Source organism: Leptodactylus fuscus, chromosome 2 (assembly GCF_031893055.1).
Source record: "Leptodactylus fuscus isolate aLepFus1 chromosome 2, aLepFus1.hap2, whole genome shotgun sequence".
Taxonomy (NCBI): Eukaryota; Metazoa; Chordata; class Amphibia; order Anura; family Leptodactylidae; genus Leptodactylus; species Leptodactylus fuscus.
The window spans coordinates 55,424,939-55,451,938 of NC_134266.1; the positions used below are offsets into that span (position 1 = coordinate 55,424,939).

General features: G+C 38.0%; 1 protein-coding gene across 2 annotated transcripts in view; it reads left to right on the top strand.

The window, feature by feature from the left end:
- Nucleotides 1-27,000, top strand: part of IL1RAPL1 (interleukin 1 receptor accessory protein like 1) — a 1,300,731-nt gene that overhangs the window by 679,868 nt on the left and 593,863 nt on the right. For both annotated transcript variants that reach the window (XM_075263837.1, XM_075263838.1), the window contains exon 4: nucleotides 21,525-21,711. In XM_075263837.1, the coding sequence (XP_075119938.1) occupies nucleotides 21,525-21,711 (187 nt within the window). The remainder of the gene's footprint in view (nucleotides 1-21,524; nucleotides 21,712-27,000) is intronic.

Sequence of the window (27,000 nt, forward strand, 5' to 3'; positions counted from 1 at the left end):
AGGAGAAAATGACACTTTAATATGACTGCAAAGACAGTGAGTATTTATTTCCCACTTGAGATTCCCTACCTGAGTTATTCTGGAAAAAAAAAAAAACATGCCCAAAATATTGTTTATACACATTCATGGCTCTCTCCAAATGGCATTTTATTTAGCTTCAGACATGGTCAAAATTGTTCAAATAATATATAACTATTTGTGTGCATTTAGTGAGCAAAATTACAAAGTCCAAGGTGAAAATGTTTTAACTGAAATGTAGTTGAGTGCTACAAAAACTTTACATTACTTTGGAATATCTATAACCTTAGTCTGCAGTTGTCTGTACCCACCATGAATCTTCATGCTTTATACCTTCATCTTCATCTTCTTAGATGTATGATCATCATACGTTCATCTTCATCTTCTTGCTCTATACCTTCTTATACCATCTTCTGCTTCGTTCCTATATGTCTATATCTATATAATAGTGCTGATCAGGTCTAGTAACACTCGTTCTTCTAGTGACTTTAGTTGTCCTCTCCCTATGACAGATCTGTGTTTATTGCAAGGATAAAATTGCTGGACTTGTATGCAATGTGCCTGATATAAAGTCTGTGACAGGGAGTTGTTGGGAGAAGATATCAGTTCTGCCTGTATGCTCAAGAACAATAACTGTTCATTCGGGAGGACTGACAACTTAATTTATAGAAACTAGTAAGAATAGAAGGAAAACTGAGTCATGTTCCTGCTGTTTACTCACTTGTTGGTCTGTAGAGGGGCCCTGGCACACAGCAGAAGTAGAAAAGCAAGTCTAGAAGTCTATACTGGATCTTCTCTTTTTCCACCAGTCAACATCCCTCTCTTTTGTTGCTGTTCCTGCACATTTTTCCTCTTTTTTTGTACCTTAGTGGTCATACTAAGACCTAACCAGAATAAGCTAAAATGTAGTTCAAACACTGTATGGTCCCATAATTTTAAGATCTGACTCTATACTGCAGTGCCAGCTGTACTACCTTCATGGTGGTCCTACTCATGTACACTGTTTTGAAAAAAAACTATAAGAGTTGTCAAAAAAGTTAATGAGTAGAGATGAGAGAACACTAAAATGTCCGAGGTTCGAAATCCGATTTGAACAGCCGCACACTATTGGACTTTTCGAACGGATTTCGAACCCCATTATAGTCTATGGGGGAAAATGCTCGTTTCAGGGTTACGCAAAATTCGATAAAATTATACTTACCAAGTCCACGAGTGACGGTCAGGCTGGATTCTCCTTGAAGTCTTCTCCCGGCGGGAATTCACTCTGCCTAGGCATCGGGGCCGACGCCTGAGCAGAACCGACTGCGCATGCAAGGGCAAGCCTGCGCATGCGCAGTCGGCTCTGCCTAGGCCGGATGCCTGGGCACAGTGAATTCCAGCCAGAAGACACCGCGGGGACGCTGCACAGAGAAGACTTCTAAAGGTAAGAGAAGAAGCAGCGTTGATTGGCAGAATGTATAGCATTCTGCCAATCAACGCTGGTACTGCATCGAACCTTAAACTTCGAACAGCTAGTAGTGTTCGATCGAGTACGAGTATTTCGAATACCATAGTATTCAATCGAACACCTACTGGATCGAACACTACTCGCTCATTTCTAGTAATGAGTATTCCTTAAATTTTAACTTTTTTATGAAGATTGTGAACCCCATATAGGGATCACAATGTACTTTTTTTTTTTCCTATCAGTATGTCTTTGTAGAATGGGAGGAAATCCACACAAATATGGGGAGAACATACAAACTCCTTGCAGATGTTGTTCCTGGCAGGATTTGAACCCAGGACTTCAGCGTTGCAAGGCTGCAGTGCTAACCACTGAGCCACCGTGTTGCCCCCTTAAATTTTATGTGGAGACCAAAAGAAAACGTATTCTATCAGATTTTGCACCGATTCCCTTCATACATATGCAGCCATTTTGAACTTCACCATAATAACTTGCTCTAATGGGATAGCTCACAACAAAAGCCATTGATAAAAATGGGAAAAAATGAAAGTTAACATGATTAGCAACTGTTTACTTAACCTGTTAAAAGTCATGTTAAACTTGGCTACATTTGTATATTTAAAAAAAATGAAAATCACTGTTACAATGGGCGCTTTGTGGGGTTAAAGTTTTTTCAGTTTTTTTTCTGTAGTCCTTACCAAAAAAAACAGCAAGACAGCAAACATGGATGTGTCCTTCATAACCTTGGCTGAACATATCCAGATATGTGTGATGAGATGACATAAAATGAGCATTTATTTTCATTATTTCATATCACAAAGTGATATGTCATTCTATATGGCTGTGTTGAGAATTACAGCCTGTCAAGGATTTTGCTAGCATGTCACAATATTGTATAGATTTGGTTTCATCGTCAGTTATAGTTCTTATAAAAATTAGAGCTACGTGAAGGCTTAACACATCTATAGAACTGCGCTGGGACATGTAACTATATCGATGACTATATAACTGGATCATAATCTTTCTATGCGTGTATGAAATATCAGCGGGTAAGCCTGAAAATATTCCATGAGTAGGGTTGAGCGATCGGGATCGGTAAAGATCGGATCCTGATCAGCGATAGAGATCCCACCTAAAAAAGATCGGGAACGGAACTCCGATCCTGATCACTCAACCCTAGTTACCTACGCAGAACCACTGCCGCTCTCCGGAGCTTCGGGCCGTTGTTCTCTGTCTTCTCCTCTCTCATTCACATTGTCGGCAGAGCACTGTGCGCGAACCCCCCCCCCCCCTCCCCCTCCCTAGGCTAGTGTTACTGATGCTGGGAGTAGGCAGGGCTTGTTGTGGCTTAGGAGAGTGTGAGCAGGTACAGGCCGGGGAGACTTGAGTGATTCACTAGGGAGACGAGGGCGTGTACAGCGCTCTGCTGGCATCTGAATGAGAGAGGAAAGAAATAGACAGATGACAACGGCCCAGAGCTCCAGGGAGTGGCGTACACACCGGAAGGGGAGGTGGCAGCTGTTCTGTGCAGGTAACCAGACAGCAGGGGGGACTAAGTAGCCGGCAGATTTTTTAATCACTACACAGCATGGAATCCAAAAATTGAAGTCTTGAATTTTTGAACTCCACGCTGTGTAGTGAATAGGATCGTTATCAAAATCCGATTTTTGATCATTAAAAAAACCCCATTGACTTGCAATAGGATCGGAATTGGGATCAGGATCGGGTTCGGATGGAAAATAATCCGAAATCGGATTTTTAAAAAGGATCCTGAAATCTCAAGATTGGCTCAACCCTGTCCATGAGTGTAACATAGAAGGTCCCAGTAGCTTTAGTGATATTATTAAAAACAAAACAAAAAAAAAACCCTCCATAAATCGTATTTATGGGGTTCACAGAGATCATTGGAATCCAAGAAAATGTTAAACAATGCAAAAGCAGTTTCTTACTGAACAGTGAATGAAAAATGTAAGATTATTTTATTGCCGTAATCGGATCCCATTTATATTTCACTATTGTCTTAGCAGATAACGTTTACAGGAACAGTATCTGAAGATGTTTTTACCTTTACTCAGCATTGACTTGCGAAGTGAATTTCCTAATAGAGTTCTTAGATGAAATCAGCCATAAATCATACTCTATTTGTGTTCTGAAACTTCTGAAATACTACAAGGAATTACGAGGAAAGTGAAATTTATAAATTGCTCTTGTTAACCAAAACTACAGAGCAATTGGTTTTATATCACAAAAAGTCAAGTGCCCACAATTTTAAGGGACCTTCAATCTCCTTTAAGTGAAGAGGACCATATTGTTGAAACATATGATTAATATGCTGCTGTGAGTAACTAGCATTTGCAGGAAACTGATCTAATATATAATTTAAACATATCCCTACTTAGGGCACCGTGGGAAGATAATTCACATAAAACCAGAAATGAAAAATACTTCAAAGAAAGTTCTTTTTTTTCCCCTTTTTAAGCAAAACTTTTGCCGACTTGATCTAAAAGGAAAAAGGTAACTTGATGTTAGACTGCAATAATAATTTAGAAAGTTTTTGTAGGTGACTTTCAGTAATTGAAATAAATAGCGCTATTTTGTATTATTGATTTGAAAAGCGTTTGAGTAATGCTGAAATGTTTCCAGTTTGCTCATTTGAAAGCCCACGTACAAGGTAACATCTATTATATTATATGTCATTGAATTCTGAACACTGCAGATGGAATAAAAAAAATGTATTATCAGTATGAGCATATCATCAACATGGGGAAAAACACTTTATTCTAGCTTTTGTCATAAAAAGTAAATCTATAAAATGAATCACGAATTCGCATGTATTTAATATATTGTTTAGGATGATGGAAAGCGAAATGATAATTCTGCAGTGAGACTTATGGCGGGGTGGCTAATACCACAAATATTATATCCATATACTGTATATTGTTCTACGAGTTCTTTGACCTGTGGATATTTGAAACAAAGTACTGACAAAGGATAAACCATATATCTAGTTTTTCTGTAGCCTGTGCTTAAGGGCACTGCATTAGAGAGACTGGAATTGAGAAGATTTGTGAAGAGCATAAAGTGGATGGTGCTCATAGTGGATTGCTATTTGAGTGATAGTAGAAGGACATATGGCATAGAGCAAGTACACTGATCCGCAACAGGCGGCACCTTGAGTTCCAATGGTACACTTACTAGACGATAAAGAGAGAGCGTAATTCAGAGACTGTTCGTTTTACAGAGACTGTGCAATTTTACGCAAAAAAAAATAAAAAGGGACCAAGTTAAACCAGGCTGTATGTACGGTTAGGTATATCAAATCCATTACTTTTGCAACCTGATGTTGATGGAAAGTACTTCAGTAAATAAGCAAAAGGCTTCAATTGACAGGGTCTATGCTTTAAGTGATCAACATGAGATCTACATCTTACAGATATGCCCATACTCAATGGAGATCCAATTTGTCTTGAAGCTAATACAACCCAATATCACAGCATACTAGCAATAGTCTTGAAAGCCTTCAAGTCAACCCCTTCCCCTACTGGAGGCTTACACATAGACAACAATAGGATTACATTTTATATTTAGAACATCTGCTTAATTTGTGATACATATATCTAAATATGTCCAGCCAAGAGGATGGGTGATGGAGGACACATTTGTATATCACTTTTCACTAATCTCATTGAAGAACACTATTGTCAGATTCTCCACTGCCCACGTCTGTGAAACAAGAGATTAGTATCATTGTAGCATTGTACATGTGTCCAGTATTACAGAACAGCCCCATTCAAGTGAATAAGGCTGAGTTCTGTATCAGATACAGTAACACAGATCAACCAGATTACTTTGGATTCAAAGGGCTTCAAGGGGATGGACCTCATCGCACAACACTAGTATTAATGTAAAACCTCATTTTAAGTCTGAAATTCTCACACTCTTGGTTTATAGCTGGGCCTCAGACTAATTTTATATATATATATATATATATATATATATATATATATATATATATATATATATATCTGGGCTACATCAGGGTGATCAATCAGTTGAAACACAATTTCTAGAGTTATACTATGAAACAACATGATAGCATCCTACACACATTGATGGAGATCTACTAGAAGACAAACAAATAAAAATGACTTGGTGAGAGGAAAGTCTGTTCTGATGGGTGCAAATGGATCTGGAAGAAATTGAAGTTTGGTGGAGGAAGCTTGATAATATTGGGCTGTTTTAAAACTGGATACTTGAGCAGGATTGATGGAAGTCTCAATGCTGAGCTATATGTGAGTATCATGCAAATGAATTACTTTGTACACTTGGGGGTATGAAAAGGACAACATGGTGTTCCAGAAGGTCAATGACCCGAAGCATACATCGAGATCAGCTAAGAAATGGTTCAATGACAATGAAGTAGAGGTGCTGCATTGGTCATCAATGTCCCCAGGCTTCAACTCAATCAAAAATTTGAGAGTAGAGTTGAAGCTGTATTCATATCCAAGTGAGTCAACTAATGTGCACTAACATTTGGAATATATAGAAGAGATCTGGGATCAAATTTCAGTCAAGACATGCTTGAATCTGATCTAAAGCATGCCAAGAAATATTCAAGCAGTGTTGAAAACCAAAGGTGGATTTACAAAATACTAGCAAAATAATAATAATTTTAATTTTAGGATCAAAAAAGTAACAGTGCAGTTGCATGACAATAATCTGCATAACTAATTATATGCTAAATACTTACAAGTCAAATTTATGTATAAGATATCCAAGATGATTGTCTATAAAATGACGGTAGTCTCATGTTCGAATCTGTAGTGGGTAGTAGATATGGAGCTCGTAAGTCAAAGTTCAATATATTGTTACACTTTTGCTTGTAGTGTATCCCATGCTTTAAATTTCCAATCACAGTGTAGAATATTTTTGCAACTGGATGATATAGAAATGGATGATATCATTGTTTTTGTTCATGCTCACAAACTATCCACATCTCCTATAGCTAAGCCTACGTTTAGAGACTCCATCACAGAGTCTGCGAAAACCGTCACAGAAAAAAGTTAGCATTTTTTTTTTTTAGATTCTTTCTCTCACAGTTGAAGTGCATCTACAATAGAAATTACATATCTCTCCATTCTTTGTAGGTGGGAAAACTTACAAAATCGCCAGTGTATCAAATACTTATTTCCCCACTGTCAGTTTTACATTGATTGTACTCATTTATTCATTCAGCATGGTTGTGGGAAATATTATTGACAAACAGGAAAATCTTGTCGCTTTTAGAAGATAATTGCCCATGTTATAGTAAGTCAAAGTTATATGATGAATGAAATCAGATGCATTGTCAGAACATAATGTAAAGGACAATAGGTAATCTTGCCTGCATTTAAGACACAAAATACAATAAAAATAAAATTTAAAGCAAAATAACACCTTTGGGCAAAATTTCACAGGAACAACGTTGAGTATAATTGAAAATAATTTGATTTACTGACCTTGCTAATTTCCGGGGATTTAATATTGTGTTCTCCATTCTTACACAACTTTCAATAGGTTAAGGGGATATTGTCACTCCTTAGGGAGAGGCCAATATATAGGTGTGTGGAGACTTATTAAGCCATTTGTGCTCCACTGTGAGGGATTGTGGGAAGAATATGCAAATCTGTCTCCCATGATGTTAATACAGGGAGACAGTGCCTCAGTCATGCAGCCCACTAGTGACAACATCCCCTTAACGTGGTCTAGAAGCCTCTCACCTCTGCCAAGTCAGTCTTCTCTACGCCGGGCTGAAGAGATCCAAACAGATCAAAACAGCTGTCCTCGGCTGAGAGACTGACTTGGTAAAAACCCACATCATTGCAGCAAAGGCCTCTGGGAACATCGGGAATGATGTTAAAGGGAGTGCCCCCTAGTGGGCTGCATGACTGAGGCACTGTCTCCCTATATTAACATTGTGGGATACAGATTTGGATATTCCTCCCACAACTTTCAATAATCATTTTACTTGGACCAGACAGTGGTTCACTGCAGATCCATTCTGCTGTGTGACATGTGAGCTATTAGCTTACTTGTAAGTGTAGCTGTTATCTAAGCTCCCACATTGTAACTTAAAAGAGGAGCGTTCAATCAACATTTCTCTTGTACAGACTCGAAAAATGTGTTGTTTTTTTCCGCATTTCAGTAGTGCAAAGACCATAATCTAAACTGTACACATTTGGACACAAATTATCAAAATGTAGTCTCCATATATTTTTATCCATATTGATTACTGAAAGCCGAGAAAAAGTTTCAAAGCACATTATGGAGACCTATGAAGTCCCTCTAGCTTGAAATAACACAGAATGCCAATGGTGCTTTTGTTCTACAAAGATATTTTGCCCTCTAGATATTGCAGTTTACAGCTTCAGCATATATACTGATGGCAGATCTTTCAACTTTCAGTTATAATAACTGACACTCAAACTGGGTGGCCAGCAAAAAGGAAATCTACAGATGTGTTCCTCCTTACGATAGCTGAACGTGCCCAGATATTAGTGTCACAAGATGACCAGTTTTTCAAAACCACATGATTTAGTCATTATTTGATATGCTATGTCTATTCTTACATATGTCTATGTGGACACATAGTGCTTATGAATTTCAGTCCTTGAAATATTTTACTAGAAAAGGTGTACGTATTCGAGGCAGTTTCTTGCTGAAAACAGTTCTGACCAATAGTGGTCAAACTTTGCAGATCCGTTTCTTGAATATTCATGAGTTTCAGAATGTATGTGTTCAGTCCAAAACTGGAAGTACTATTATTGTACTCCAGGGTCTCTTCAGTCTATTCAGAATATAATAATCAGGGACCCATAGAAGGGATAGAAAATAATAAAAACGCTCACTGGAAAAGAAGGACACTTTGTGGAGACCAGGAAAGATGAGTGTAATGTTTTATTTATTTATTTTATTTTGAACCCTACCCTAGGTCTCCAATTATTATACTCTGGGTTCTTAAATGTTTTCTGAGTTATGAACCCCAAACAGTTTGAGTTCCACCCGATTTGCTTACCTGTAATGACTAGAGATGAGCGAGTAGTATTCGATCGAGTAGGTATTCGATTGAATACTACGGTATTCTAAATACTCGTACTCAATCGAGTACCACTCACTATTCGAATGGAAAAGTTTGATGCAGAACCAGCATTGATTGGCCGAATGCTATACAGTCGGCCAATCAACGCTGGTTCTTCTCCTACCTTTAGAAGTCTTCTCCGTGCAGCTTCCCCGCGGCGTCTTCTGGCTCTTCATTCACTCTGCCAGGCATCGGGCCTGGGCAGAGCTGACTGCGCATGCCCGCACTACATTTTCTTGTATTGCGGGCATGCGCAGTCGGCTCTGCCCAGGCCCGATGCCTGGCAGAGTGAATCCAGAGCCAGAAGATGCCGCAGGGACGCTGCAAGGAGAAGACTTCTCGGAGGATCCAGCCCGACCCTCACTCGTGGACTTGGTAAGTGTAATTTGATTGAATGTTGCCTACCCCTGAAACGAGCATTCCCCCCCATAGACTATAATAGGATTCGATATTCGATTCAAGTAGTCAAATATTGAGCGGCTACTCGAAACGAATATCGAATATCGAACATTTTACTGTTCGCTCATCTCTAGTAATGACCAACAAAAGCTGTTTGACTACTACAAAATGTGATTTTTTTTCTCATCAACTGTATTCATTGCTTATCCATCGCCGATATGTTATTTTTATTTGTACTTCTCAATTTCAAATTATAGAACAAATAAAATTATCTACATTCTCAATATTAAAGGTCTTATGACACAAAGGATATTTATCATCAATCCACTGGACAGGTGATACATGTGCCATTGACGGAAGAAAAATCACAAGAACTCCTATTAATATTATTTTCTAGAATTTTTATTTTATTTAGGGTTGTTAGATGGCTACTACATACAGTCCTTTTCTAACCATAAATTTATTTTAGATATTTTTCTATTGCTAACCTATTTACAACCACAAACTATAGTATTCATTTCAAATATTGAAGATGGTGCAAAAAGTTCTTGCCGATCGTCTCGTAAGATTAAACCTGTAATAAATGTCCTCTAACATGTTTTTTTTTATAAAAGTGTATTTTAATAGTGAGATAAAAATGTGGTTATTTCATGTGTAATTGAATTGTGTGACTCACAAGGCAGAATCTGTGAAGCCAGAAGAATGGTCAAATGCTATTTATAACACAACAAAATGACAGTTGTAATGTCACGTCTTTGAAGCAGCTGAATCTGAATCTCGTCTCCCTGAATGTGAGCAAGTTACTTTTTTCACCGTACGTTTCAAACCCTAAAATTAGATTCTATGCCTTACGCAAATTCAAGAATTCATTATGTCTGAAAATGGTATCTTCCTTCTACAGCACTCCATGTAGCGCTGTATAATAATTAACTGCAACATACATTGCGGAACTCATCATAATATCGATTCAGTCAGTGGGGGAGGAGGACTGGTAAAACATTTGCATAAGTTAAAAGACCCTGCATTGTTATTCTCCCAACTGGAAGATGACAATGTGAGTAGAAGCCTCTTCAGATGCACAACGTCAAAAGAACACATGAAGCCAATAATACGTAAAGTACAAGTTGGCGGAAAGGATGATGATTTCTATCATCTAATAGGGAGCCATAAGGTTATTAACAAACTGCTACATTTAGTGCTCATACATTGTATCTTAACATAAATTACAGTATATATTACATGAAAATTAAAACATTGGCATTTTTATAGGAGTTTTTAGAACTTAAAGTCTTTTTCAGATTTTAAAATAGTTTAAAGAAGAGGTCACAGTACTCCATAGTACCATAGACCCTTCAAATGTTGATTGGTAAGTGTGCCAAGTGTTGGACCCAGTATAGTTGATTTAAGGATAGCATAGGCCATCAATATTAGTGTTGATGGCCTAAGGTTTGTTTGTTTCATTAGACCATTTAGACTTCACTATGGACATCCACTACTTGGAACTTCTCTTATTTAGCAAGAGTGGAGAGTTCCTAAAAAGACCAGCTTCTACCCTCAATCCATGTGAAAATTATAGTCTGGTACAATTTCAGCAATTCTTTCTATTCACCATCACAGTCATATTGCAGTCTATGGGACATCCAATCAAAACTTTGCAGGTTCAAGAACTCTAGAAGGGTTAAAAAAATGAAAAAAAAAAAAAGTTAATAAAAAGGCAAAGATTCAAATCAACCCCATCACCTAAATTTGAAACAACCATGCAAAAAAAAAAAAAAAAAAAAGCCTTGTCCTTCTTTTTAAAATTAAATATAAAAATGGGTTAATGGTTTTGGATTTTTTTTTAAAGGTTAAAATGTAAAAAAAAGATATTTAAATGTGGTATTCCTGGAATAGTACCAACCTATAGAATATAAGTAACAGGTAAGTTTGACTACCCAGTGAATTCCATGAAAATGAAACCCATATGAAAGGCGCAAAATACAGTTTTTGTCCAATTCCACCCCTTTCTTATTTTTTTTTCACATCATACAAAATATTAAATGTTACCATTATGAAGAACAATTTATCCCACCAATATTAAGCCCCCATATGGCTCTGTAAGCAGAAAAATAAAAATGTTATGGGTCTTGGAAGGCAGGGAGTCAAAAATGAAAATTGAAAAACAAAAAATAGCTGCTGCGGTTCTGGGTTCCTACGGCTTAGTTGCATAAATTACTGTCCACCTTTCTATCACTGGTAGATTTTGTACTCTGAGTTTTACAATATTCTGAAATTGCAATAATAGGAAAAAGTTCTTCTTGTACTGACTTCCTTAGGATCCTCTGACAGCCAATCTTAGGAAGTTGAGCTGAGGGAAGGGAGGAATATCCTGGATCAATGATGAAGCAGTAGGCGTGTCTCAGATTATTTCAGACTCCCTGTAGGCACTGACTCTATACTGTAGTCACAGATCACACTTTGTCCTACAGTATTTGAGTTTAAAAACAGTGGAGAAGCAAAGTTCTGAGAAAGATTAACGGAAACTGATCATCCCTTGCAGGTATTGATATGCATTAGGTTCGCATTAGCGGTCTCTGTTGTTTGGGTCCACATGGGGACCTGAAAGATGAAGACCTTGTCTGCTGAAAAAGCAGTTACTAGCGGTACATAGTAGAGATGAGCGAACACTGTTTGGCACAGCCGTTCCGAACAGCACGCTTCCATAGAAATGAATGGAAGCAGCTGGCACGTACACTTTGCCGGCGGCCGGTCGCTTAACCCACCGCGTGCCGGCTACGTCCATTCATTTCTATGGGAGCGTGCTGTTCGGAACGGCTGTGCCAAACAGTGTTCGCTCATCTCTAATACATAGTCTATGAGGCCTGCTGGACTTCCGCCAAGGTTTCGTCAGTTTTGTACTGAAATAGGCAGTGAGAAAAGCCCTCCTTGCTCTCCACCAATTTTAAGTGGATTCTACAGTGGAGTCTCCAATGTAGACCTCAACACAGGTATGAATCCAACCTTACATATTGTTTTTGAGCTCTTGCCTAAATGGTTTATTTAATAAAAATTGGCAGTACATGGAAATATTCATTAACGATAGATTTTGATGACAAGCCATAGATATAATAGATCATGGATAGCGGTTAGAGAGAACGGATTAAATAAAAACTGTGGTTTTATAGTGTAATATAATAAATCCTCATAATAAAACAGAATTTAATTACCAAATAAAATTGGTGACATGAAATAATCATAATGCGTTATCGTGTTTACCCTCTTCTTTTTCCATTAAGGCTTCCATTTATCTTTCTAGAGCAAATCCACCAGTTACAAAGCGAAGCATGAACATTCATCGCATTCAATAGCTAGTTAGATTTGTTAGCAAGGATTTTATGAAAGCCGGGTGTAAACTCCTATGAGGGCTCTTATGTAGACCACATTGGTTGTTACTTCTTAGCTTTCCTAGAAACAGATAATTAGCAGAAGAAATCAATGCAAGGCTCGTTTTCACAGAATGTTTTACGATATATTCCCTCTCCTTATCACAAATGCCATTTACTGTATTTGTCCATTTATTTAGCCGTGTCGCATACAGTAACGTAGAACCATCCAGTACGCGGCACAGGCTCGGAGCTTTTGACACTCCAGCCACATCACATCTACAGGACATTTATCAAGGTCTAAACAAGTGAAAATAGGAAAAAAATAACTGTAATTTACTAGATAAAAATGTTATGTTTTTCCACTTGGGATTTCTGCGGCTGCTAGCTTTCGTGAAAATAAAATAAAATTGTAAGATTTTGAAATGATCTGCTGTACCATATTTTAACACACCTCCATAATTGTTTCTTAGCTGAAACGTTATTGTTGCTATCCTTCCTTTTATATATAATACAATAAATTTCAGGGAAGAAAAGTGGTGTTTTCCTGTCTATTGTTTTCTGCTTCGGAGAGAATCGGATCAAAAATCCTATCATTTCAAAAATATATGTTTTAGGCTTATTTCATAAGGACAACTCCTATTAGGACATATGAATGTCATAGAGACGCTCCCTTACATGATTTACCCACTTTATAGGCTAGAATGGTGAGCTGCCTTGGCAAACTCAGCCGGGATTTATGGCTGTAGTTCCCTGTAGTGGCCAGTTGAGGGGAAATGTATTAGCGTTACATAGTTAGTATGGTTGAAAGAAGACATATGTGATTCGAGTTCAACCAAGGGATAGGAAAGGGCACAATATTCTATATAGTTCAATAAGCGTTGATGCCATTTTGCTCTAAAAAGCCATCTAAGCCTTTTTAAAAGTTGTCAGCTGTGACCAACTCCTGGAGAATGCTATTCCAGATTCACAGTCCTTACAGTGAAGAACCCTTGTTGACTCTTGAGATGAAACTTTTATTTCTCCAGATGGAGACAGTGTCTGCTGGCCTTAGAAGCAGCTGACTGACATTGCATACTGTAATTTAACTTTAACTCAGCTTTACTTCCCTTAGGACATTGGTTGCATCCAGATTATTTTTATCGAGATGCATAACTTTACATTTATCCACACTGATCCTTATTTGCCATGTGGTTGCCCAAACACTCAGTCTGTCCAAGTCTGCGGGTATCCCATGTACATCTTGTATAGACTGTGCTGTGCTACATAATTTGGTGTCATCTGCAAAAATAGAGACAGTGATATTAATCTAGATGTTGATCTACTTTCCTGTCCGCATGTTCTGTGCGGAGATCTGGCGGCAAGCACATGGACCCCATTATAGTCTATGGGATCCGTGTGCTTTTACTGCACAGCGCTTGCAATTAAGTTTGGTATTCCATTCAAGGGGGGCCCCATGCAGACTCCCCCGAACAGAATACCAACCCAGATGTGAACAAGGCCTTACTCCCTTCTCCTTATATAAAGTGTGCATGTGTATTAGCGAAGCGGGAACCACTGTCAGCTGGACAAGAGTTTGGCCAACATCTATTGAAAGTGTGTGGTTCAGTTTATGATCTCCACCACTTAGCAATGTGACTTTAAAACTGACTAGTCATTATTCTGAGATGATTTCATGTCCCAATAACATTGTATGGAAGGTAAGGAAAGCCGAAGCCACATACTATCTATTCTATTTGTAGTGTTTGTTTTTGGAAAGTGGCCTGACTAAGTGTAATATGAATGACCCATAATATACACCATTTAATGTAATGGGGGCTAAAATCGGTTTTCAGATGAAGAGTTATGAATCCTTTGCATTGTAAACAATTTAAATCACAAAATTCTGGTCTCCTACAAATAAAACTAAAGTGAATTTAGACGTTTAGTATATACAATTTATTTATAGGCAAACAAGGAGTTTGGAAGTTTTCAAGGCAAAGACGTTCCATCTATAAATATATGGTACAGTATTAATCGGTACAGAATGTTACTTAACGTTGGATACTAGTTTTATATTTTATGCATTTGTCCATGTAGTACTTTCTGAAAACTGAACTGAAAACAATATTAAGAAAAAGTTAGTAGGTGAGTTTATTAGCGACAGTCGTGATAAGGGAACTTTTAATGCTTTTAAGTATCTTAAGCTGTAGTGGTAAGCTTGTATATAAGTCCTTTATAGTAATCAATGAAAAGCTGTAGAAAGATAACACCCAAGCAGGATTAACACAGAGACAAGTCGCCTGGAGCTTCTAGACAGAGGGAAAACTTCTACAATATTTTATAGACGTGTCGCTGTATACATTTATGAAGGGGGTCTCATGATACAAGGAACTTTATAGTTACTGTATACTACTTGCCATGTGGAGTCTGGCTCTCAGAAATAGACTCCATTATTTCCTACCTGACACTCTCAGGATGCTGAAAAACTACAACTCCCAGCGTGTCTTGACTTTGGTTTGCGACTACTGGATTGCCGTTGGCTATAAATAACTTCTGATTCACAGCAGTCAAAGCGAATAAGGGTGTTTTACGTGGATCAGTATATGGTCATAACATCTATCAATGATATATTCGATTGCCACTCTTTTAAATGACTGTCTATGGTCTAATGCAAACCGAATAGGGGCAAATGAGTGTTAACATGATTACTCTGTCCCCATACAGAGTAAAGTAGCGCCTAACTTGTTTATTTATGGAGGTATGTTGCCAACAATGATTCTAGGCCTTCAAAACATATTCCATAAAGTAACAAGAGATTGCGCAAGTCAAGGAAGTAACAAGTGTTGCAAAGATCTAAAAATTATCAAAATTTCAAGCAGCTTGCCCCATTCTGTGGCATGTGGGAGAAGCACAAAATCCAGATTGAAATAAAGGTTTTTTTAGCCATGTGAAAACAAATCGGATCAAGTGGTTGAGATAATTATGTGATGTCTCATTTTTGGTGAGGTGCCAGTTAGTGCCACATGTTGCAAAGTTATAGGGAGAAAATCCCTGAACCTTGATTTATCACTCTGGCAGCTACTCACTTACCCTGAGATGGTTTCACTGTTGTCAATGGTTGGTAGAACAATGATGAACTGGAATGGAAGCAACAAATGAGGGCAAACCTCAGAATGGACAAATGGAATGACATGTAGTGATCCATTCTGTACTGCAAATGAAATAGAACATCGCATCCCAAGCCTAAAGAGGCAAACCGTGTCAACACAAATCATCAGAAGGGGTTTATACAAGATTGGGCTATGAGCCAGATGTCAACAAAGTTTTTTTTTACCTTGTTCCACTACTCTCAAAGTCTATCATGGTGCACAATAAGATGGCAATGGAGGCTGGAATGAAGGTCTATCCTCTTCAACAAGAAGTCCTGCCTTTGTCTCTGATGCAATGATAGAGCTTGGTCTGGTCACCACTTGTGTAACGCAATGATGAGGAAGGAACATCACACCATGATTAAGGTGTGTTTTTCCGTAATGCAGGCAAGTTGGACCCCTCTAGTCTTCACTTCAGGTTACACTTATTCCTAATTCTAAGACTTCTCTTGTGGTTTTTAGAACTTCAAGACTATTGAAGGTTGAAGAGTGCAGCTATAGTATTAGTCATGACAATGTATTCATTCAAATAAAATAGGGAACATCTTATTCAGGTGGGCACATCTCCCATGCACTTACTGAATATTATCATTATACAATATATTACACCCCCCCATAAACCACTCAGTCTTATACAACACATGAGAGTCTAACTCAACAATTTCTTGTCTATTTCTACTTGTCAAACTGAGAATATTTATGAAACATAATAGGTAACAACCATATATATGAAGTGAAAGGTGTCTCAATATGTAAAATCAGCATCATAATAAGAGTTCTTGTTCCTTGGACTTTTTGCCACCCTTTTCTGATCACTGATGGTCTATCCATGGGGACTTCACTATCCTGAAATTGAGGGGACCATGCTGAGTTAGTGCTAGATCAGATATTCAGGTTAAATGCCTTTACTTTCAGTGATGGAATAAATCCTTTAAACCATACAGATAGAACAAAAGGAGTTGATACTTGATATGAGATGGGGTAATGTAATATCTTCAAAAATGTCTTGAATACTTCTCACATGTAGGCACAACATATAACTTTTCCATTATAGCACAATGCAATCGAAGTCTTTTCAGCATTATAAGATTCATAGTTAACATTCATACAATGTGTTCCAAATGCATTACCCATTTGAATGCTGCATGAGTATAAAATACATATGCCAAAGTAAAAACCATCTATGTGCCCAAGGTTTACTAAGGAAGCCATATGTAAGAATTCTGCTTTTAAGATAATCTCCTATGATTACCACCGACCTTTACACAAGCTGGTATTTCTTTATAATTACATGATACACCTGTAAGTGTATCTTTGAAAGTATTTCAATAGTGAATTTGAGAGGTGAGAACTCTTTATGTGTGCACTTTTACATTGTTTAGGATATAACTGAAGACATATACATGGGACAGTGACTTTATCTGGCCATATTTACAAGCTGTGCTTACTTACTAAAAATCTATAGTTATTTAATATATCATTTCATGTATTAAAGGGGGTTTTCCAGATAAAAAATCATTTTACAAAAAAAGGTCTGTTAGTGTTATTAATGGGTTAATAAATGCCACTTTTTACAGTGTTTTGAGTAATTTCTGGGGTCTCAGTGAGCACATTGCATCCTATGAATTTGTTTACATCCATAACTTCCTCTTCTGTGTTTCCTACAAATTCCAAGATATCTCACTTCTCCCTCACTCACTCACTGACCCCCTTCCTTTCTCATACACTCCCCCCTCCTTGTTTCCTTAGATAGCCCACCCACTACACCCAGTATTAGAATATTAGATTTTTCATCACCACACCTCCCTCTCACACTCACTTTCTCCCCCTCTCTTTCAAAACATCCCCCCTCCCCTTTTCCCTAGCTAGCCGAACCACTTCACCACCACCAGCCATCTTTGTGATGGCACCAGGCAGCTCATGCATGTGCAATAGCTCGCTGTGCATGCATCACTGATGATGCAACCTGACAGGAGACGACAGGTAGGAAAGGTAAATATGCCAGGTGGGATGTAGTGAGGTGAGGAGACTGGAAGTGAGAGGACAAGAGGATAGAGGAGGAGAGAGTGGGGAAATACATTATGTGACCCCTGTCTCCGGAAGCAGCGAGGCAGAAAGTCACAGGATACTATGAAGATGTGCCTGGGGTGGTCACAGGACCGCCACAGCGATCATGGTAAATATTCACTTTTGGTAATAAAAGTGATATATAAAGTAGATGGAAGGGGAGTGTTTATGTTAATGTAAAAATGTCTTTTTATTTCGGACAACCCCATTATTATATGGATCCATCTATACTTGGTATTCCAACATTGTGTCAAAAGCCTTGAAAGTTTGCAATTCACCATCCTCCCCTTTGTGGTCACACATACACAGAAATAGAAAAATTAGCATATCACTTTGTGAACATCACAAATCCAGTCACCTGATGCTCCCCTTCTACCCACACTCTTGGATTATCTATGGGTTGTTCGTGACGTAGCAGGTGGTGAGTGACATCACCAAATGAATGGGTTCCATTCAACTCCTTAAAATGCATGAAAGCACCCCTAGGCACTGCAGTCAATGAATGTTCTTAACTCTGGATGTAGTAATAAAATTTCCCATCATCAAATATACACTAACGACATCAATAAATCAAATATAATGAAATCCAAATGCAGTGTATTCACATACTATATGAAATACCCACAATGTGCCATCACACTCTTCAAGGGGCTATCCAGCAATATTAAATCGTATTAGGATCTTATTTGCAAAAATAATTAAAAACAACTACAGCGCCGTCTCGATTTCTGATACCTCTTTGGTCCTGGAACGTCCATTTTTCTTTGACACAGACAGGGAACATCAGTCCCTTGTTTGTGCCAGTCATATACTTGAGGGGAACTTGCTGTCTGTCAGTTCATTAGAAGCTCAGACAAGATGGCAGCCCCCATAATCATGTACAGAAACTAGAACCCAAAAAATCTAAAATCTGAAAAAAATTTTTGACAATATATTCCCTTTAAATACATAAGCACAAAAGTCATTTGCTACGATGCACAAACTCCATATCAGTCCTCTAGTTACCATTAGCTTTCTGTACAGAAATCAGGGAAATCATTTATGTATATTAAGATGGATTAAAGGTTATAATATATTATATTTGTAAAGTATTTTACACAGGTATCCATTAAATATATAGTTAAACGTGCACATCAGAACACGCAGTACTGGAAGATAGTTAATCTGCAGTCAGTTCACAGATCTCTGCAAAAAAGATGGAGTACAGTAAAATGCCTTATTACTCTCAGCAGGTTCCACTTTCAACCTATAAGGGGTCAGGTGAATTTAGAGAACAGTTTGAGGAAATTTCAGTCTTTTATGCAGCTCTCACACAGAGGGTCTAAACTTCCATATTCTGTATCAAGCCGCATGGAGGCCTCATGGCAAAAATAATCATGGCAGAGTACAGTTTATGTCCTAGAACATGAAAAGCAAAGTAGACAAAGAACTGAGCTTAATGATAATGTTTTTCTCTGGTGCTATTTTCCTAGGAACTCAACTATGCAAAATACATTAGCAAGTTTTACACAGATATGGCAAGCTATAGATGTAAAGTAATAAAACTCAGTGTGGTACATTAACACACTCGGACCATACAAACTTTCAGTATGTAAAGCTTTTTTTTTTTATCTACATCTGGGTAAAATATTGGATTATTGCTCATTTTCAATATATATTACGGTATTTAAAACTGGAAAAAGTATTGCTAAATACTAGATTCACCAATTGTACTGAGTGAATCAGATAATACAGTAATGAGCCAAATTTGTTACAAATTTTGCAAAAACTTCAGGCTCAACTGAATCTGAAACTATTGGGGTTTGTTCATGGAGAGGTAAGATTAGGTAAACATTAAGGTTAATCATGTTTCCACACTTCCTATGGGACACAATTTAATTTACTCTGGGATCTGAAAAAAAAAAAAAAACAGATTATAACAGTGATTCAAGCAGCACAAATCTCAAAAGTTTCGGATGAACCAGAACTTTTTGGGAAAATTTGTAATGGATCCGGCTCAGTGTTTATTATGTTTCAGCACCTCCCATGGGCCTTTAGATATTATAATCTGGGGTCTAAAGAGATTCCAGAGTATATTAATAGCACTTCAGCTTAGACAAACCTCATAAATAGTTGTAAAATTATTGTAAGTTTTTCCTATTTATAGCACTGGGCTAAGCCTTGTTTCTACTTTCTGATATTTCCTTTGAAACAAATGTATATGTTTATCTATCTGTCTATCTATCTATCTATCTATCTATCTATCTTTCTATTGTGAGGAAGGTAGCTCAGAAGCAGCATGGTGTGGACCCAAGCAATCAGAGACAAAGACACAAAAACTGTTTGCAAACAGGTTTATTTATTTATTTAAAAAAAACAGCAAAACAAATAAACCTTCACTTCAGGCACAAAAATGAGCAAAATAAAATATAGCCTTAACTTCAGGCAAAAACAGTGTGAAACAAAACCCTGCTCGTCTGAGCACTCACTGTGCATGTGGCTTACTACCAAGCACACAAATCAGCAAAAAGCGCAGCATAGTCTTACCAGACTCACAGTGTCAGGACAGACCCAGGCTCCTCCTCTTTATCCCAGGATCTTCCCTGAAGTGCAGGCTCTGCAGTCTTTTATAGACCAGTAATGAGCCCAGGACCCACACCTGTCCTGAGTCCTCCTCAAGACCCACCCTGGACCACACATAGGTCATAAACCTGGGGCTGATATATCGGGACTCCAACAGTCTTCCTGCCACCTACTCACAATATCTATCTATCTATCTATCTATCTCTCTATCTATCTATCTATCTATCTATCTATCTATCTATCTATCTATCTATCTATCTCCTATCTATCTATCTATCTATCTATCTATCTACCTTCAGTATCTATAACACTTATGAGGTGCAATAGTAAAGCAGCCTGCACACATAAAAGAGCCATTAAAGAGTTATGGTCACTGATCATAAACAACTTTAGTGCTGGGAAATGTGATATGTTTGGTATATGGATATCTGCTACAAACTTACCACATACCACACCAATACAATAGAAAAAAGAAACAGTATAATAAAGAAAGTAGAAATAATTACGTTTGTGACGGACATGGCGTTTTCTTGAACATAAAATATTGGTACGGGTCAATCGTGGTCTAAAGCCTTCCGTGAGGTGAGGAGTTGATATACTTTGTTGCCCAGCTGTTTCTTTGTATTTTGCATTTTACGTCTTTCTATAGATTTCTATTCTTTTGATCATGTGCTATGACAGCTTGTGCATCCCTTTTATTATACCCTTTATTATCCACAATACAGCTTGTAGCACTTCATAAATGGTATTGTCGCAAATGGTGTTGTTGTATATTGAAGCATGAAAATTTCCGAGAAGACGAATGTGGAAATACAAAAATCCAAGGGTTCAAAGTAAAGATAAAGGATCAACAATAATCCGGCAAAACTTTTAAAATATACTAGAATAAAACAAGTCGCTGATGAAATAGAAAAACTGAAAGGTCACCCAGGGAGAGAGAGAGTAATATATATCATTTCTACAATAGGCATCTTACGGAATGAAAGTCACTCGCTAATCCACTCAAAGAAATAAATACTATGGCCTTTTAAAATCTCGGCTAATACTAATTAATCTGGTTTGCAGAAACGGCAGCTATTGTTTCCGCGGAATTCTTTGCATCTGTTAGTTATAAAAATAGGACAACATTCTTGTACAGCTGTAATCACTTGCTCAGCCTCGTTGCTTAGGAATTAGCTCAGGACAGAAAAGAAATAGATTTGACAGAATTCCACGTAATTTCAGATTTGAAATGAATTATTTCTCAAGGTATGAAATGACTGCATTCATCTCATGATCCCTCGGCTACCCCAGACGTCGCTCCGCTGACACTTATACACATAAAAGTGCTAACATGTTAAGAAACTTGCATGCTACAGTAATGCGTTTCCTTGAAGTCTTCCTTGGGTCTTTCTAATTTATATTTTATATTTATGTTTTTGCAGGAATTCCACATACTGCATGAAAGTTTCTATATCCTTGGCAGTAGGGGACAATGACACTGGATTTTGCTATAACTCCAAAATGAAATACTTTGAAAAAGCTGAACTTAGCAAAAGCAAAGAAATCCTATGCCCAGAGATAGAAGATTTCATTATGCCATACAGGGAGCCAGAAATCAAGTGGTACAAGGTACAGTACAAGATATATTTGTGCTACTTTTAAGTGTAAACCTAAAAATTCAAGTTGGATACTCAGCAGTGTGAACTAAAAGGTCTATTAAATAAAATAAAATAAACATGCATGTAGCCATGGCTATAAAGGTCCGGACACATTCATGGAGAGGTGCTTAGTAGAGATGAGCGAACAGTAAAATGTTCGAGGTTCGATATTCGTTTCGAGTAGCCCCTCAATATTCGACTACTTGAATCGAATATTGAACCCTATTATAGTCTATGGGGGGGAAATGCTCGTTTCAGGGGTAGGCAACATTCGATCAAATTATACTTACCAAGTCCACGAGTGAGGGCCAGGCTGGATCCTCCGAGAAGTCTTCTCCTTGCAGCGTCCCCGCGGCATCTTCCAGCTCTTCATTCACTCTGCCAGGCATCGGGCCTGGGCAGAGACGACTGCGCATGCCCACACTACAAGCAGACATGCACAGTCGGCTCTGCCCAGGCCCTATGCCAGGCAGAGTGAATGAAGAACCGGAAGATGCCGTGGGGAAGCTGCACGGAGAAGACTTCTAAAGGTAGGAGAAGAACCAGTGTTGATTGGCCGACTGTATAGCATTCGGCCAATCAATGCTGGTTCTGCATCGAACTTTACATTCGAACAGCGAGTGGTACTCGATCGAGTACGAGTATTTCGAATACCGTAGTATTGGATCGAATACCTACTCGATCGAGTACTACTCGCTCATCTCTAGTGCTTAGGATTTGTTGCCCATTTCCAATAACAATTACCTATGACATATACCACATAGGTTTGAGTTATCTATAGAGCTTCTGTATCCAGGAAATCACTGGCGGTCTGAGATCAGAGCCATCAGCAAGGTGATAATGTCTCACATATCTCTATGACATATCAATAGAATATACTGACTGAACTTCCCCTTTAATCACCCTGATGTCACAAGAAATATTATTCAGCCCATAAATACACAGAATTTAAAGATGGGGACAAAATGCATTATCATGGCATAATTATAGAGGTCACAACAATTTTATTTGCAGTTGAGCCCTATAGTCCTGGGAGACTACAGTCTGCCTCTCTATCTGCTGTAAATAAAATAATAAAATCATATGCATAAAAAAAGTAACTGAAACAATAGTCACCCTGTAGAGACCATCACACCTTCCCTATTGAGTGGTGAGACAACATTCTGACATTGCATATCACCCCCACAACAGCAAACTAAGACCTGCGACCCAACAACTTCTCCAATAAAAACACAACTGTATCCCAGGAGGACTCTGGTAATGTCAGACAGAAGCAAAATGCCTCAAGATGGGCCAAGATCATGTGCAAATCGGATTGCAAAATGAAGGACTATCAGGTGCACAGTTGCTCAATATGTACCCAAGTAACCACCGTACCAAGGGCCTGGCCTCATGTGAAAAATAGTTTTTTTTGTTCATCTGTATTGAAAGAAGGGATGTTAGGTTGAAGGGGATTCCCAGGATGTGAACAAAATTCTGGGGCTATGTGGGTGGGTGTAAAAAAAAAGGCATATTTACCTGTCCATGGTCTGCTTACCATCCCCATTGAAACTGAAGCGTACATGACCAGTAAGACAAATCAGTGGCCTCAGCTGTCACTGGTATAGAACTTGATGTATGTGAGTGACATCACCAATCTCTGAGTCCATTGACTGGTCTCAGATTAGTATGCCTTTTTTTTTTATACACACCCCAGTTACCTCAGAGGTTGCCCCAAATCCTGAACAACCTTTTTAAATGCTGGGGTTGAGGCATTCATAGGTGCCCATCAGTTTCTAGTTGTCCCTGCTCTTCAGTATACATATAGTTCTTTTTTGCTAGTTCTATGTAGTGTTCAGACCAGACTACTACAGGTTTTCTCCCATTAGAGGAGCTAAGCTGTAGTGACTAGGTTCAATCACCACCCAGAGAACTGAGCTGTTTGCATCCAGCTCCATTCTCTGTGCATCTACTGCTGAATTAATTGGTTGGGTTGTTGGTTGTGTGAGCCCACCGATGTGAGATTGATGACCCATCTTTAATGTAATCTACCAGTATTTGTTAGCTCTTTGTTGGTGACCATACTGTTTATTTTATTTTGCCGTTACAATAGCATTTTCTTTCTGTGATTGTTTCCATTCACATTGCTGTTGGTGAACCCCATTCTCTCCATCTAATCTCATAATGGTCTAGTAATTGGTTCATAGTATTGTTGCATTTTATATAGCGCTTGTTTGTTGTAATAAAGTAAAAAGTGCAACAAAAACAGCAACTAAATTCTGACACTTTTATATTGCCTGTGAGAGATAAAATCCCAAGCCATTTCACAGCTTAAATGGATTCATGCCTATAACGTTTGCTCCGAACAACGGTAACAGCTGGAAAAGATTTACTTTTATATAAAGAAAATACGTGACATAAGCTGCTGCACATATATAAGTACATACACGGGAATTTTGACACAAATATTACATTATGCAATGGATAGACCTTTGCCGTATGATTTGTAATATGTAGGTTGATGATTAATAGGAAAATATAATATCCAGTTTATCACAATTTTATAACCACAATTTAGTACATTTTCTAATAAATATTAGTAACACCTAGTTGTTCAAAAAGTACAACTGATAGAATTGTGAAGTTTAGTAAAATGATTTTTATTGTCCCGTCTCTTATTCAATATCCTTATCTTATGGTTTGAGATAACACCAGGTATCCAGGCTTGTATGCACATGCCCCAAAAAAGGCTTGATTCCTGATAACAATCTGATGAGAACTAACAAATAGAGATGAGCGAACAGTAAAATGTTCGAGGTTCGATATTCATTTCGAGTACCTCAATATTCGACTACTCGAATCGAATATCGAACCCTATTATAGTCTATGGGGGGGAAATGCTCGTTTCAGGGGTGGGCAACGTTCTATCAAATTATACTTACCAAGTCCACGAGTGAGGATCGGGCTGGATCCTCCGAGAAGTCTTCTCCGTGCAGTGTCCCTGCGGCATCTTCCGGCTCTGAATTCACTCTGCCAGGCATCGGGCCTGGGCAGAGCCGACTGCGCATGCCCGCACTACAAGCAGACATGCGCAGTCGGCTCTGCCCAGGCCCGATGCCTGGCAGAGTGAATTCAGAGCCGGAAGATGCCGCGGGGACGCTGCAAGGAGAAGACTTCTAAAGGTAGGAGAAGAACCAGCGTTGACTGGCGACTGTACAGCGAGTGGTACTCGCTCATCTCTACTAATGAAGTCTGTATTAGACATGCTGAAACATAAAACTAGATAGTTCTGAGGGTCAGATTTTGGCTTTTTTTTAGAAAGTTTTTGAAGCCAAAGTCAAGGGTTAATAGAAAAAGGAGGAGGTATCTATCATTATTAGTTTCTGACCCTTTATGATCGATACCTAATATCTGTCTGTTGAGAGTATGAATTGGGGAGCCCCAATAACTTATGTGCACTGAGCCTGTTCATCATCACATAAATCCTTGTGGTACATTACTATATTAGTAAGCTAGGTATTTAAAGGGAGTCTGTCAGCAGTAAATTGGTTATAAGCCTAATCTCAGTACTTTGTAGTGGTGATTCTACAGTTTCTAAATATACCTCTGTTGTTCAAATTTGGAGACCCATTTTCATGAAATGCATGGCTTTATTTATATGCAAAGGAGGGAGAATTGCTTTGGGGGTGAACCTGATTTAGCGTGGGTTCTAGATTCATTTGCATATGAATAACATGGCAATTTACATGAAAATTAGATCCAAAGCTGAATAACAGAGACATATGTAGCAACTGTAAAATCACCTATACATGGTACTGAGATTAGGGTTATAACAAAATTTAATGCTGATACACTCCCTTTATAGAAACAGTATAGATGGAATGGGATATTTTAGGAGAGACACCTGTAAAATATAGTATGCAAGGAAGCATGTCATGATTTTTTTTTTTTTTTTTTTTTTGTAGAGCTAGCCTGTTCATGAATCACAAGCATGACCAATTCCAATTACAGATGTCCTTCTGCCTGGACATGTTCATATATGTGCGTTACAAGTTAAGCAGCTTTTCTCAGCACAATGATTTTGTGACAATTTATTATGAAGTGAAGTCAACTATCCTATTTGTGTCCCACTCAGTTAAGAGGGATGAATTACAGTGTTTCAAGGTTTTTGTTAGCATGTTGGGATATTGTGTTGAATTGCTTTGCAGACAAATCGGCATCCTTAACGAAACTGGAGATCAGTTGAGTGTGAACACATTCATATTTGCCATTCTGTAATGTCAACAATCTTCCTGTAGTTTCAAAAGGTGAAGGCAAGTTCAATCCATAGAGGTGATATTAGCAGGCCATCATCAATTTACAAAGGGCAGCTTCAGTCTAAAGCAATGATATTGGCAGGGTGGCTTTAATCTAAAAGGGGGTTGTGCTTATTACATAGACTAATTGTTAAAATTGCTTGAAGGTAATTCCCAATAAATGCTGCTAGGCAACGGGAAGGCAGACATAGTGAGCCATAAACTTGACCCACCCCATGTCCCTTAAAATGTGTCGCAACTGTCCTAATGATGTCAAACAAATTTGAATATAAGAAACTTTGTAACATATCTTCTTAAGGAGATCAGTTTCCTTCACCACTTATTAAGCTGTTCTCCTGCTCCTTATTTTCAGTTTAACTGCTTGTTTGTGTAAGATTTACCTCCATATTCAGCCTCTAATACAGATCTCTGTGGAAAAGGGGAGGTGACTGACGCCTGGTTAATTGATGTATTACTTTATACTTCATTCTGTGCACTGGTAGCCTCTTATCTATAAACCTAGCAGTGTAAAAAACCTAGCAGAGTGCAACAGAGGAAATTATTTGATATATATAAATTATACAGTATATAAAAAGTATATATATATATATATATATATATATATATATATATATATGTAACTTTGCATTATGTGAAGTGAAGAAAGCATATTACTTTATTAAGATAGTATACAAAGTTTCTTATATTCACATGTACTGTCAATTTATGAAACATTGTCTGTCACTAGAGGTACATTTTAAAGGTTTTAAATGGGAGCTTTAATAACCTCTTGGATAAGATCAGACCCCCTTCATCACACTTAATATATGACTTGAACACAAAAATGAATGTCTACCTGCAAACTGAACCTTTTTTTCAAACAAGGTTCTGTTCATATTACCAATATAAAATCCTTAAACTCTGGCATGCATAGCTCGTGATTAAAAAGTGGTTGTAAAGTGGCATGTCTTTGGCATCTAATTTTC